This window comes from Rhinolophus ferrumequinum, chromosome 19, assembly GCF_004115265.2.
Source record: "Rhinolophus ferrumequinum isolate MPI-CBG mRhiFer1 chromosome 19, mRhiFer1_v1.p, whole genome shotgun sequence".
In the NCBI taxonomy this organism is placed as follows: domain Eukaryota; kingdom Metazoa; phylum Chordata; class Mammalia; order Chiroptera; family Rhinolophidae; genus Rhinolophus; species Rhinolophus ferrumequinum.
In genome coordinates this window covers 19,328,686-19,343,541 of record NC_046302.1, presented here as the reverse complement: position 1 = coordinate 19,343,541, position 14,856 = coordinate 19,328,686, and the positions used below count along the sequence as shown (strand labels likewise).

Here is a 14,856-nt window from a genome sequence, read left to right as displayed (position 1 = left end):
CCCTCTCAAATCCATTTTCCACAGAGTGGTCTTTTGAATATGCCAGTGTGAGCACGTTACTCTCCTTTGCTCTCAGAATAAAATCCTAACTCTCTAGTAGATGCTCTGAGGCCCTGACCACCCCTTCAGCGTCATTCTTCCGTGGTCCCTCTGCCTCTTTGTGCCCCACACGGGCCACCATTCAGTCCCTGAGTGCTCCCTGCCCTTCCTATGTCTAGGACTTCTTCTTGCCTCTCCCCTCACATGGATAAGCCTCTCCCCTTCAAATGCTGTCTTCTACTTGTCCTCCAGATCTCAGATTAAGTGTTAAGACAGGGGGATTGTAATGGTGGCACTAAATCTTCTATTTTGAGATTTGGATATCTGGTATAATTTGATTTGACAAGTGTTAATTTAGCTTGGGACTTTTTGAAAGCTTTCTTTTCTTCACCTCTTAATAATTCTGCTTCCTATACATTTACTATGCAGCTTCAATTGTTCTGTTTATTTCAGCCCAGGGTAGGCCCTGTGACTTCCAGAGGTTTTGCATCTGCGTGGGACCCACTCCTGGCTCCAACTTAAATCTACATAACATGTGCAAAGGTTGTGATAACCAGCTTAACTGCACCTTCCCCCCACCTCCAACTGCAGGCCAAAGCAATTTACATCCTGTTTAGAAAATATAAAACTTGAGACCAAACAAAGACTCGATGCAGTAGTTTGCAGTAGTTTCCAGCAGACTCTGCCCAGCTGACCCTTCTCTTACTTTAATAAATCTTCCTTCGATATTTCTACCTGACTCGTGAATGCTTTCACTATCCACGAGCAAGCAGGCACAAAATTAAGTATCCTTTCTTCAAGAAATTCTTTTCTGTTAAAAATCCTCATTACACCCCAAACTTACCCTCTATATGGCCCCTCACCATTGTGATGAATTAATGAACCAATTAATGAACATAAATTGGTTTAATATTTGTCTTTCCTCTCTAAAGTCCTTGGGGGCAGGAACCATGTCTGTCTTGGTTGATTCTGAATCCCCATCATGGTGTAAGACACATACTTGAACCAGCCATCTCTTTAGTGGAAAGATAAGCTGAGGAATTTCTCCCATAGGGCTTGAAGGTTTGCTCTTACATAGTTCCCTCTTGATAAGAAGGCTTCTCTGAAGTCTTCTGCCAGAGTACTTATCTACAAGAAAAATCACTCCTTCTCCAGATCCTAAACCTTGCCCTTGGAAGCTAGTTAGGGTTCGTCACACTCTTAAGTAACAGAATAACACTGATTTACTGAGAGTAATGAGCCATCCCACATAAGAGCAGCACTCTAGATGATTTTCTCTTATCTGGTTACTAGCATATTGTATAATAACTTTTCTTCTAATATAAGTAGTATTTCTGGTTGTTAGTCTCAGAACTTCAAAATGTAGTAGTTCTTGTGCTGGAAAACAACTGCCTTGCTGCCTTGTCCTGAAGATGCTGTGGGACTTCACAGCTCTCCGCATTCTTCTGGTCGGTCGGGACCTAGCAAAACTGTTCAGCCTTGGAATCTCCAGGAGGGTCGAGACCAACCCCATAGAGGAGAGTTGGACCAGGCCTGTATTCCCACCCGGCAGGTAGAAGAGTCTGGTTAAATCCCAAGCTCCTTATTAATCACACATTCTTAGACTAAAGATCCCATGGGCGGATCCATATTTTTCCAGAAATGCTACTTATGGAGCAACTACAGAAGGGCTGTTCATAGGAGCAGCCAACTCCAGGCCCAGCTACCAGCAGATGGCGCTGACGATAACTTACAGAGCGCCACTTTGGACTTTTCCAAACTAGTCGATTTTAAAATGGCCTCTAGGGATCTCACCTGCTTGATAACAGAGAAGCTTCCATGTCTTGGGAAAGCAAGGGTCAGGTTGATAAAGACCACCCCAAAGAGCCTGACAAAAATCAGACCAAGATGCAAAGAGCAGAAGGTGAAACAGTCTAGCTCTCAGAGACACCAAGAGGTCTTCACATGTTTTCAGGCAGAGTATAAGTCAATTATTAGGCAAATAGTAATTTTCAAAGAAAGAAATTGACAATGAGAATAGAATGGGAAAGGGGGCAATTTCTCCCACATTTTGGGGGCATGTTCTCAAATTCCCGATTACTTACTTGCCTTATTAAGATACACACTCCCATAGCCAAACAAAGGGAAAGGATGCAGGTAACATTTGCAGGTAATACAGTCTTTCAGATCTAGTTGGTTGTTTAATAACCCAGTTACCCCCAAGTTGACTGATTGAATAGACATATTAGCTAATATTTAGATGCTTATTATAGATTACCTGGTTTTCCACAAAAAATAGCAAACCTCTGTCCATAGTGGTCTGAATTGTCTGTGAAAAGGTTAGGAAGGAAGCCTTTGATTGAGTTGAAACTCGTGCATAGCCTGTACCTTCAAAATAACTTTTGTCTGACTCTTCCTTTCTCCTGTCAACATGAATCATTATAAGTTAGAACATGGCAGCAAAGTATTACCACACAAGTGTGTTTATTGATACAAGATGCTATCTGAAAAACAGCAAAGCACATACAATCTAGTTGTCATGATTTTTTAAAGAAGAGGAAACATATTTAAAATGTTAAAATAGCTAGCTATTTCTCCTGGATGTTTTCTTATGCTCTATGATAAGGAAACCTTAGCTCAACAAAGATAACAGTCAAGAGTCCTTTTTGGAAATATCTATTTAGGCATAGCAGCTGATGAGCTTGAAATGTAAGAAATTGTTAACTTGAAATATAATACTTTTATCCTGAGTAATAAGTACTTAATCTGTTCCATATTAGAATATTCCAAATCCTTTTAAATAGAGGGAAGGTCAAGAGTTCAAGGCAGCAATTTTCAAATAGGTATAGGCATCAGAGTACCTAGAAAGTAATGGTGTACTTTGTGGACCATTAGTTTTTGGAAATTTACAGTAAACATATATTTGTGCGCCTAAATCAGGTACCATCTAACACTGAATATTTTGTGGTGGAAAGCACCAAAAATTTAAGAAAGATTTATTTTTTTCAAAATTGAGAAAATCTTATCAATCTAACATTATACAAATGAGGAAAAGGCTGCCATTATTAGATTTTAGGGATGGACTAGCATTGTTGCATGCAAGAATGATTTAAGAATTGCTGGCAACTCGTCACATCAACATCATCTCACTGGCTATCCTTTATTATATGTCATATACCTGCAAGTTAACAAAATCAGTCATAGAAACATTAGTTTTTAGCTTTTGCTTACCTTCTACAAGGCTCTACTTCAGTGGTGTTGAGATTAAAAGTTTTCTTGAAGTTGTACAAGCTCAGAACATTTTCATTGAGGTCATCTAATTCAATACAACCTTTGTATGGAGAGAATTTCAGTCTACTAGGAAGCTGAAAAAAATGAAATGAAAATCTACTGATTGAACAAAGGACAATGATCAGCTTGATCAAGAAATAGTATGAATCTATCACTTAAATATCAACATAGAATAGGGGTTCAGAATGTGGACCCTGGAACCCTATTCCCTGGCTTTGCTATTTACTAGCTGTATGACCTTGGGCAGGTTATTCAACCTCTTTGTCTATTTCCTCATCTGTGAAATGTGAATAATAATGATGCTTTTTAAATTAATATACTTAAATCTAGATCACTGCACATAGGAAGTACTCAAGTATTAGCCATTATCACTGAATAAGCTTTAAGAATATATAGTTAAATCCAGCTTATACATGATTCATAATTTGAGACATGAGGTCATTATGCCAAATTAAAACTGAAATATTTTCACTCAGTGAAATAACATTTGCACTTACTCTAAAATCAGGTGGGTAACTTCCAACATAAAATACAACATTTTCAGGATCCAGATTCAGGAGTGTGTTGCTATTTCCACTGTCCATGTCATGTAAGTGAGGTGTTTCTGGTTTATTGGATGTGGCTCGTTTGGTGTAATTGAGCTTTGCAAACTGATAAATTCTGTTTAAAAATAAATTAGACAATAAAGTTACATAACATTTTATGCAAAAATGAAAAAAAAAAATCAAAGCCATGATATTAAAAATGGGGTTCAGCCACAAGTACAATTGAAGTTTAGTGAGTGTAAGTCAGATTAACACAGACTTATACCTCTGAAATTTCACCCGGTCCATAACCGCCTCCTGCGTTTCACTCTCTGTCAAGGTCTGGTCCACTTGGAGTTCAGCCTCACGGTCTCCCAGGTTGTAGACACACCTGAGCTGGCCGTCTACGACTGCCATGCCGATGTAGTCCCTGGAGGCCTGGAGGTGTAAAGTCCATCTCAGAGCACGTCGCACACTGCTTTCTTTCAACTTGCCAGCCCAAGAGAGCGCATTTCAAATCACTAATGGGTTTTATGCAATAAGCCTTGCGCAGACAGAATAAATGAGGTATATCCTTGCACCAAGTAACACAGACAGAACACTTAATTACTTAATTAATAATGTCTGAGCCATCTTTGCTCATGGTATAGTGTGCTCATTTATTCACTCCCCCATTTGCTCAATCTACAAATATTTGCTGAGCACCAGCCAGCAAGATGAAGCAGACATGGGCTCAGGTCTCCATTAGATTTTAGTCTGGGAAGCGAGATAAGCCGTTTTTGTTCTCTCCATACCATGTAATGTTCTCTTAACACGTGTGCATACCTCTGTGCAACACCTAGCACCCCATATACTATCTCGGTCAGCTGCATATGTTATCTTTCTTCCCCATTAGAATATGAGCATTTTAAGGAGACACAAAATTTTTTAAATTGTGGTAAAATAGATCATTTAAACAGTTTGAAGTGTACCTTCAAAGAAGTACATTCAAGAAACACATTTGTATTTATCATAAATACAGGATATGGTACTTAGTAGGTTTCTGGTATAAATTTGTTAAAGGAATAAAGTAATGTCATTTTGTCATAATACAAAGCAAAATGTCATGATTTCGAAACACGAAAGAGTGATTAATAATAGTGTCAATTTTAGGAATCGTTAATTATGGAGCCCACTAGTGACAGTCCACCATTTCTCACTGGACAGAATTTTCAAAAACCGTGTGTCAGATATTTCTTTTCCAGAAATTGTTTCTTGTCCCAATCAGTGATTAACTTTTCCTCTGACAATTAAGTTGAAGAAATGTATTTTAACTGGAGGGATTGAAAGCTAAAAAGAACTGTTCATAATGTGAGTAGTGGCTTAAAGAATTTAGAATTATAAAGAGATGGGGCAACTGGATTTCTGATTAATTAGCTAGGAGAGGCTTCATTCGCTCCAGTCCTCATCCACAGGTGGTCCCCGCCCCCACAGACTTGAGGAAGGGCTGGGGCTGGACGTTCTGAAGAAGCGAAGAGGGTCATAATTCTGTGAGGAGGAAGTACTGTTGATTTCCATGAAGGCTTAATATTGTGGCCCTGCTCATGTGGGGAGAGAGGCTAACCTTTAACCCCAGGTGTGTATGTGCTCTGGGTGCACCTGTGTGCCCATGTGTTAGGCCCATCCGGTGAGGCCTCTAATCTGCCAGCAGAGCACAATCTGTGACTGACAAAGGCCCCTCATAGCACCATAAGAGGTAGTGGAGCTTGTTGACATGTTGGTGGGGTTTCCTCCTGCTGTGCCAATGGCAGTGACACCGTGGTGTCACGCATCTCAAAACCTGTATCTTGTTTTAAAAACAAAAGAAATGTCAAAGCAATACTTACATCTTTATTTCCAAGGTACATCACAAACATATTCTCAGTCCCCCCATTCTGTCTTGATTCAGGTCTTTGGAGAAACAAAGAAAGAGATGTGTATCCTTTCAAATCTTCCAGGTCATTTGGCAGCCGAACTTCAACTCCAGATTTACCATTGAACCTCATGGGGATGGCGACCTGTGAGGGAAAGATCTGTGGTATTAATCTGTGAGGAAAGTGGGCATGCTCAGGGTGGTAGATTGTGACTTTGTAGCAATTTCTTTGAACTGTTTCCACGTTGTTAGGATAAAGAGCAAAAGACTGTGAATGTCTCCTAGACCTGGATTACGAACTCATGAAACTGTTTCAGGAGCTGAGTAAAAAAACAGTCATGTCCTTTCTGTTTTTCAGCCCCCTGATCTTTGAGAAGTGCATTTCATTCTCTGTGCAGAAATATAATCATTATTATAATAATAATCCCAACCTGGGCAGGTTTTTGTGTCGATGAGCTAACATGTATGGAAACACTTAGCATGACGCCTGGCATATAGTAAATACATAATACAATCAAAAATATTTTTTAAAGAAGGTTTTTAAGGAACTATTTCCCATGAGCATATTATATGCTATGGTTGCATTTATTACAGGCATTCAGTCCTAAAAATGTGTGCATCAAAGCTCTCTAAATTAGTGCTTCTTAAACTATGGTGAAGGAACTTTTTTTTTTTTTTTTTGTCTAATCTGTCCCAGACCAAATCTTTTGTAAAATATATTAAAAATTAAATTACTAGAAAAATGAAATATAGAAGGTATTTTTCCACTGATCCCATGCTTGGATGTTGAGGCAATTCAAATTAAAGTTTCTACACATTTACTCTCAATTTTGTGCTTATATATAACAGACAAGTAACGAAAGCTCTCTGATGAAAACTGGTCTATGGACCAGCTTGAGTAGCTCTGCATTAAAACAGAAAATAAATATTCTCTAACAAATAACACTCCTGGCATGATACTGATGCCAACTCATCATTTTACCTGCCAAGCATTTAACTATTTATGGAGAACCTTGTATGTAGTGGTGGATGGGGCTTAGTGATGCATGACCTATAATATCTCCAAAGTGTTCATGACTGAGCTCCCCTCCCCCACGTGTACAGGCTCATTTTATGCCTCTCTCTTCTACTCACCCTCTGCCCTCCAGTACACCCAAGTTCATCCTGAGTCTTTCCTGGCACCCTCCGTGCTTTTTGTCACCTGGAAAACTACCACTTATTAAAAGATTTTTTTAATTAAGAAAATATTTCATGAATACAAAAACAGATGGAGAATGTACCTGTGTACGCAACCATCTTAAGAAATCAAACATTACTGACATTACTGATGTAACTGAAGCCCCCTGCATAGCCCACCTTGTCCCCATTCCCTTCTCCCTTTCAGAGGTCCCACTACCCTACATTTGGATTCCCATGTATAGTTTCATGAATATTTTAATATTTTTACTAAATATTTATTTATCTATAAGCTGTAACCAGTCTTATTGGTCATGTTTTAAATATTTTTTATACAAATGGTATCCTGCTGTACACATCCTACTACAACTTGCTCTCTTTGCCTCACTCTCTTTTTAGATTTAGCCATATTGATATACCTGGTTCCAGCTCACTCACGTTTATTGTTGTATGGTCTTTCGCTGTATAAATTTATCACAATTCTGTCCATCTTCTGCTGATGGACATTTGTTTTTTTTCCAATTTTTTTTGTGTGTGTGTGATTATAAGCTGTGCTGCATGGAACATTCCTGTACGTGTCCTTTAGTGATATTCTGAGACTCTCCAGGTAGAAATGTGTATTTCCAAGACTTGCATAACACAACTTTTTCCAGCCTCTTAGTCTCATCTATTCACCAGTTGTCACCTATAGCAGCTGGGTAGCAACCTGAGTCCAGGACTATGGATTAATTAATTATCTGTGTGTCTTCATTACCCAGGAGAGTGCCACATAAGCCAGGTGTGCAAAAGCACTTGCTGACTATTTTTTATTTTATTACTTTCCACTTACATGGTACTATTAGCCAAGAACTGTTTTACATTAGCTCATTTAATCCGAACAGTCTCATGACTTCCGTACTGTTATTTACCGTGCTTACAGATGAAGCAACTGAGGCATAGAGAAGTGAAGTGGCTGACACAGGACTCACAGCTCATAAGTGACAGAGCTAGCACCAAAATCAAGGCAGTCTGGTTTGGTTCACCAGCTCTTAACCACTGTGCTATTACACAATTCAACTTTTGTTGAATAAATTAATGAATGAACATAGAAGGGCAAAAGCTAGAAACACACTCTCTTTCATTTGAAAGCATTTGTGGGTATGAAGAGAGTAGTATCTCCTGCACTATGCCTTATGCTCTTTTTTTTTTTTCCTGCTAAAGGTTTTATGTGGAGAGTACTTCTCTTTCCTAAAAGAAAGGGCAGCACTTGAGGCTCACAAGAAGTAATATGGAGCCAGAAATCAATGACAGTTCCTCTAGGGTGGTGACATTCTCACTTGGTTTTCCAACTTCCTATTTCCAAGTACTACATCTCACAAGAGGGTGGCTGAAAAATATATGATATTTCATTAATATTGTGTTAGGACAAAACACATTGTGGAAGAGAAGTGTCAGGAATTCAAGTAAATAACGTCAGGTTAAAATGAGAAAGGCTGATGGATCAGTGCTCCAGCCATGGAATATTGCTGTAATCCCATGTTCAGAACACTGCCAGTGCTGGCAGGAACCATTCCTCTATCCTCAATAAAGGTGGATTCCACAACTTTCAAGTTACAATAAGAAAGTATGTCCTGTGTAGTATCATAGCAACACATTCTGATCAGAAAACCCTTACGTGAACTTGCAGTAACACTCTACCAGCCGGGGCCTGGAGGACTCTTCTTCCTGCCTGCGTAAACTCAATGGAAAGGAAAGTGCTTCAGGTCCCTGACACACCAGATCACTTAGGAGATGTAGGTGACGATGCACTTTTGAAGGATAATAGGAGGAAATCAACGTTCACATTTCAAGGAACCAAACAATTACGGCAAGAAAGACAACTGGCCCTTGAGTAAATAAATGCCTTTCCTTTCTTGATGAATGTGGTAACTTATCAAAGAATGAGCCTTGGTGCCTGGTAATGAGGGGACACACCTACCTTATTTGCAGCATCTCTGGCCTGCTGAATTAGCTCTCGTATGCGGTCCACATCGTCAGAGATATTGCCCAGTGGCAACAGCTGTTGGTTGATACTTTCAATCTTGCTCAAAAGATCAGGCAGTTTGTTGGTTAATTTCTTTACTATTGGTGAAATTACAAAACAGAAATTTGTGAGTTGAGAAAATATTAAATACAGATGTTTTCACTGATAGTATTTGTCAAGTGGTATGTTTGGGTCCCAAATGTTGGACAGGATGACTCAGAATCAGGTAATACCTTTTCTAAATATTTCAGGGATTTTATTCTGCAATCTAGACATCCAATCATCTTTCTTGACCACTATAGAAAAAAGTAAATCTTTGCTTTTTGATTCTTAATATCAATCACAATGCAATACCTCTCGGTTCAGGGACCTATACCTCCACTCTATAAAAGGGAAAATCAACAGCAATGTTAATATGTCCTACCAGGTCCTATTAGATTAACTATTATTAACTATTAGAATACCCAATTATTAACTATTAGAATACCCATCCTCTGAATTTGTTATGTGAAGCTGTTTTCTAATGCTTTAATTTCTAAGATCAGACTTTACTGGGGAAAAATTTAAGTTGACCAAAGCACTTAACAATGGAGAAAATGGACCATGTGTCCTGACCCAAGAACGTCTGATACCTGAGCGATCCGCATCAGTAAGAGCCTTATTGAAGTCTTCACTCTGTGTGCTCCCATAAGTATCCTTAAGTCTTTCCACATCTGTCTGAATGGGATTGAGCCCATCTAGAACCTCATTTGTGATGTCGTTGGCACTTCTGACCATACTCTTTGCACTATTGATCATACCGTTGATGTCATCTAATGCACATACAGACAGGGAGGTGTGAGTATCTAAACTGTTGGATAAAATAAGCCAAGTACGGTGGTGGGTTCAGGAGATGCTGACCTCTCTCTATCCCACGAAGATCATCGCGGATGGCAGTGATATTGGTGTCCATCACCTCTTTCTGAATGGTCATACTTTCCAGAGTTTGCTGTAGGTTGTTTAGAGCTGGACTGATTTCTAAAATAAAAGATAGCATTAAGAGGCAATTACTCTGTGGATTTTGATTCTGCGTTGGCAATGGTAGCTCCTGAAGTAGCCAATGTCTGCACAGCATTGAGCAACCTGCACTTTAGGGGTCATCCCTATGCATGTGCCTAGACCCACAACCCCAGGGTGCTCTGTGTACAGAGGTCAGGAACATATCAGAACCTGTGGTACGAGGCTCCTTGGAAATGCACATGCAGAAAGAGAGGGGCTTAATAACCCAGCAGAAGGCTTAACTTCCATTCCGTTCAGGACAGAAGTCTCTGCCCCGTAAAAAAAGGGATGTGTTTGTCTAGTTCAACTGCACTGCTGTGTCCCAGTCCAAAGTGCCATGTTTGGTATTAGTCGGGGCTTAATATTAGTAGATATTTATTGAATGAATGAATGACTATAGGAACAGATGAACAAATGAATGAATAATACAGAAAGGATGGCTCTTCAGTCAGAGTATCAGAAAGGAATGTTGTTGCTAGAGCTTCATCCAAGCAAACACACACACAAGTAGGCATTGTTTGTTTCTGTTCATTTCCAAACTGACATATTTAAGGAAATTCAGTGAAAAGAACAGAGTTCACAGATATTCCTAATAGAAAATATTGACACTTTGGGATCATGGAAATTGACCAGTGAATGCTTTAAGACCAAATTCATAATAGATGGCTTAAATTATGATCCCAGAACTGGTTTAAATAATGTAGCCTAAAAACCTTATGATCTGTCTATGCGGAATCTAACAACAACAACAAAAAGCTCACAACTACAGAGAATAGATTGGTGGTTGCCAGATGTGGGGGGTGGGGGTTGAGAGAAATGGGTGAAGGGGGTCAAAAAGTAAAAAGTAAATAAATAAATAAATAAATAAATAAATAAATAAATAAATAAATAAAGCTGGTAGAAAACAAAAGAAAAAATAACAATGTAGTTTGCATCCTAAGTCTGTTTAAAACACTTGACCTTAGCTCTAATTTTATAAAGGGAGCAGATGTCATACAAGGAAATTTCAATTCTTGACATTTTCTAGGCAAATGATTATATGTTAATGCATATTTTTTGCATTTTGTTTTTCACGTATTTAATTTAAATACATACATACATACACACATACATAAATTTATTATTGGTGCAAAAGTAATTGTGGTGCAAATGGTTAAAAATAGGGGCAGCCAGTTAGCTCAGTTGGTTAGAGCATGTGCTCTTAACAATAAGGTTGCTGGTTCGATTCCCACATGGGCCAGTGAAGTGCACCCTCCACAACTAGATTGACGACAATGAGTTGACGGGTCCTGGAAAAACACACTTATCCCCAATATTTCCCAGTAAAAATTTAAAAAAATAAAAATAAATTAATTAAAGGTTAAAAATAATTGCAAAAAACCACAATTACTTTTGCACCAAGCTGAGAGTAGAAGAAACTAGAGAAAATCAAGAGACAGGAATTTGGTGAGATTGAGACGGTTTAATTCTTTAAAAAAAATTAAATAAGTGGAAAATTTTCAAAGATAAAATTTATGATTAAAAAATTCTTATGCTTTACAGTAGTAGTGGGTCTTGGTACTTATAAGTTGCTAAGATTTTAGGACTTATGAAAATTTGAAGCAGTTACTCTAGTGACCTGAAACTAACGTTCTTGACCTTAAATAAAAAACCAGCACTGCACATACCTCTAAGCTGTGTGGGTTCCAGTGCCATGGTCACAGGTGGATTATATTAAATAGACCCCTGAAGTCCAAGATAAAATAGGCCTATCACCCTCCAGATTTATTAATATTCATGAGGTTCTGGTTAATTCAGTATATCTTAGACTATTAGGTAGAAATATTAAATCTATAAAATAAACCACGGATTTACAAATGTGTATCAATGCTGAGATTCAAGAAGAGCATTTGTTTCTAGGGCTGCTTCTCCTGGTCCTATACGTTGTTTTCAAGCGGTTGATTATCCTGACCACCCCCCAACCCCCAATACCTTGTTGTAGCTTCTTCTGTGTTATCTTGGCTTCATTTAACAGTCTACCACTCTCAGAACTCAGGCTTTTCGCTTTTGCTGGAAGACGTTCCCTTATCACTGTCTGAAAGCAAAGTGTTTATCAGTCTCAAGCATGTGGTATACCTTAGGAAACATGGAGGAAGATTTTTTCATCCTATCCTAAAGCCCTTATCTTAATTTTTAAAGGATGAGGAAGAGGTTTAAAAAGATCATTCCTTAAAAGAGAGTTAGGACACTAGGTAGACATTTGTGGCTTGGGGAGGTGGATCCATCTCTAGCGACATACTGACAAATTATGTGACACCTGTCTCGTTTTTCTCACTGTCCCTTGTACAATACGCTCTGCAATAACAAGACAAAACTGAATTGCTTTTAGGTTTTTCATCTTTGGGCAATAAAAGTCTTCGACCTTCCAAGAAGGCCTTTTCCCTAATTCTTGGATATTTCATATTTTCTTATTGATTTTTAAATATAGGAATATAATATGGTGCATGTAAGATCCCATAGGACTCCACAGACATGTGTAGGTGTAAGACAAAGAATAGGAAATAAATGGTTGTCAAATTGTGTACAAAAATCTCTTTCTTCTTTGGTAAATGTTAATACTTAATCACATTTAGTAAATGTTAATACTTTATCACAGCTTATAAGAAGCAAGATACAATATTTACCTTGGTTCAAAATTGATAATCACTGTAATTTCTCTCTGGTTGTACAAAGTTTTAAAAATTGTGTACATGTATCAGCCGAGTAAATACAGAAATGACCCATATCTAGAGCAAGTTCAAATCTATTCTATGTAACAAGTTCAGATGTCACATAATGCTTTTTTAGATTCCTCAGTGCACGCAGAATGAAAGTAAGAAAGTGAGCCTTCTCGACATGTAGAGAAGGTGCCAGTGCAGATGCCCACCTGGAAGGCAGACTCAGAGGCACTAGTGGCCTTGTCAGCCGCGTCCTCCGCTGCTTTGATGGCGTTGAGGATGTTCTCGTAGGCAGTGGCCGCGTCCACCGCACAGCGCACGAGCTCATCCGCACTGACATTCCTCTTGATACTGGAAGACAAACAGGTGAAGGCTCCAGCAGCCCTCCCCAGCCTGCAGCCGAGGCCTCTGATTCATCTGGCAAACGAAGACCTGAGGTTGGGGGCTCTGCAGCTCTACCCCAAGGACACAACTGGGAATCAGAGCCCTGTTGCAGGTGGGGTTCGGTCCTGGGCACGGGGCCCGCCCCCCACCTGTTCTGGACATCCAGCCCACCCAGGGGAGGCTCTCACATCAGGCACCAACAGCGCCTGTGTTTAGACCTCTGGGGCCCACACTCACTCTTCCAGCTGCTTTGCCAGCTCCTGTAAGGACTGCTGCATGTTTCTCATGCCTCGGCCACCAGCGATGCTTTGCTGGCAGATTTGGAAAGTTCTCTCACTTTGTCAGTTAGTTCATCTCTTGCTTCATTTAAAGTGGCAGCTAATTTTTCATATGCCTATTTTTTACAAGTAAACAGAGACAGTGTCAATTTAAGCAAAGAATGTATATGCCAATTTCTTGAATTCTGTCACAAATGACATGTTCCAGGAGGCAACAAAAAGAAATTGTTTTTAAGCCCATTTACTACACCAATTAATCTTTGGTTACTTAGATAGTGTGTAATATTCTCCCAAGTTTTACCCCCCATTTGAACATTTTCCTTATGGTGGGTAACCCCTTTGATAAATTGTATAACAGCTACACTGTTATCATTAGTGTAAAATTGTACTGAACCTAAAACACTTCTTTCTGATTTAGAAATAGCCATCATGAAAGATATTTTCAAAATGCCCATTGGGCTGCAAATGCTGTCAATTTTTTATCAGTCCTAAATATGTTCTACTAACAAAGTATGCTTGATATTTTAAAAACAGGATAATGATTTTTTTTTAATCACAAAAGTAACATTTGCTCATTGCAGGCAAACTAGGTAATACAAACAGACATAAAGAAGTCACATCATTCACGGAGGGGAGGGGTGTGAACCGTGCAGTGAATGATGGGAATTCTTTGTGTCTGTTTATAATACCTAATTGCCTGCAGTAATCACATTTTGGTGTATTTCCTTCCAACTAAAAGACATACACTGGAGAAAAAAAATATGTCAGCTCATCTCATAGTTTCCTCGCAATATAAATTAAATACTTTTCGACTTGCTAGAGAACAAGGTTCATCTCTACCTCCTGGTTTTTCTCCATCAGCTGTAGCACAACGTTGGTTTGCAGTAAGGAAGCGTCTGCAGTGGCTAGAGACTTGGTGAAATCACTCTGTAGGGAATTCATTTCTTGAACTTGTCTCTGGAGAGAATACAAAGAATATCTGCTTGAGCTACAGGATATACAATTGGCAGGCAAGGCATATTTATTGGACAACAGCATATAAGTAATTTCAGAGTCAGCATGTTGTCTTGAACTTAACGATTGTCCAGGCAACTACAAACTGAGGGGAAATCAGTTCTCTTTGCCGTGTCAGTGTGTTGTCATAGTTTCCTCAAACGACATGCCAATGAAGCAATAGTTGTCATTGTTGAAGCAGGTTTCTAGGCTGGGATATATAATTAAGCTCTGGTTTGTGAAGCAGAATGAGGGATTTTTAACTATGTAAACCAGCACCAACCATCAGCACATCTACTTGCCAGTCCCCATGAGGATGAAGGTAGGCTTCAAGTAGAGAGCACATAGGACCTGAGAATGCAGGCTAGGAGGCTGTCAAGTTCAGAGACCCATAAAATTGCATGCTGCTCCTTTGCCTTGGCATAATCAGGACTTCCAACAGAGATGTAACTATTGAAAGAGGTATTGGAGTTAAGCATATTGCCATCCGCTAAGATATTATTTATTTTCTTCCACCAAGTTCTTTTTGGGGGTCAGTCCTATGTTATTCCCCTTTGATCTTATT

At 39.1% G+C, this 14,856-nt stretch overlaps 1 protein-coding gene across 1 annotated transcript in view; it reads right to left on the bottom strand.

Annotated features, from left to right (window-relative positions):
• Positions 1-14,856, bottom strand: part of LAMA3 (laminin subunit alpha 3) — a 256,618-nt gene that overhangs the window by 27,405 nt on the left and 214,357 nt on the right. Inside the window, 13 exon segments of the mRNA XM_033087622.1 lie at positions 2,297-2,441; positions 3,250-3,383; positions 3,807-3,969; positions 4,120-4,271; positions 5,699-5,869; positions 8,858-9,000; positions 9,535-9,714; positions 9,803-9,919; positions 11,912-12,014; positions 12,846-12,987; positions 13,258-13,304; positions 13,307-13,414; positions 14,139-14,255. Of these exon segments, the coding sequence (XP_032943513.1) occupies positions 2,297-2,441; positions 3,250-3,383; positions 3,807-3,969; positions 4,120-4,271; positions 5,699-5,869; positions 8,858-9,000; positions 9,535-9,714; positions 9,803-9,919; positions 11,912-12,014; positions 12,846-12,987; positions 13,258-13,304; positions 13,307-13,414; positions 14,139-14,255 (1,722 nt within the window).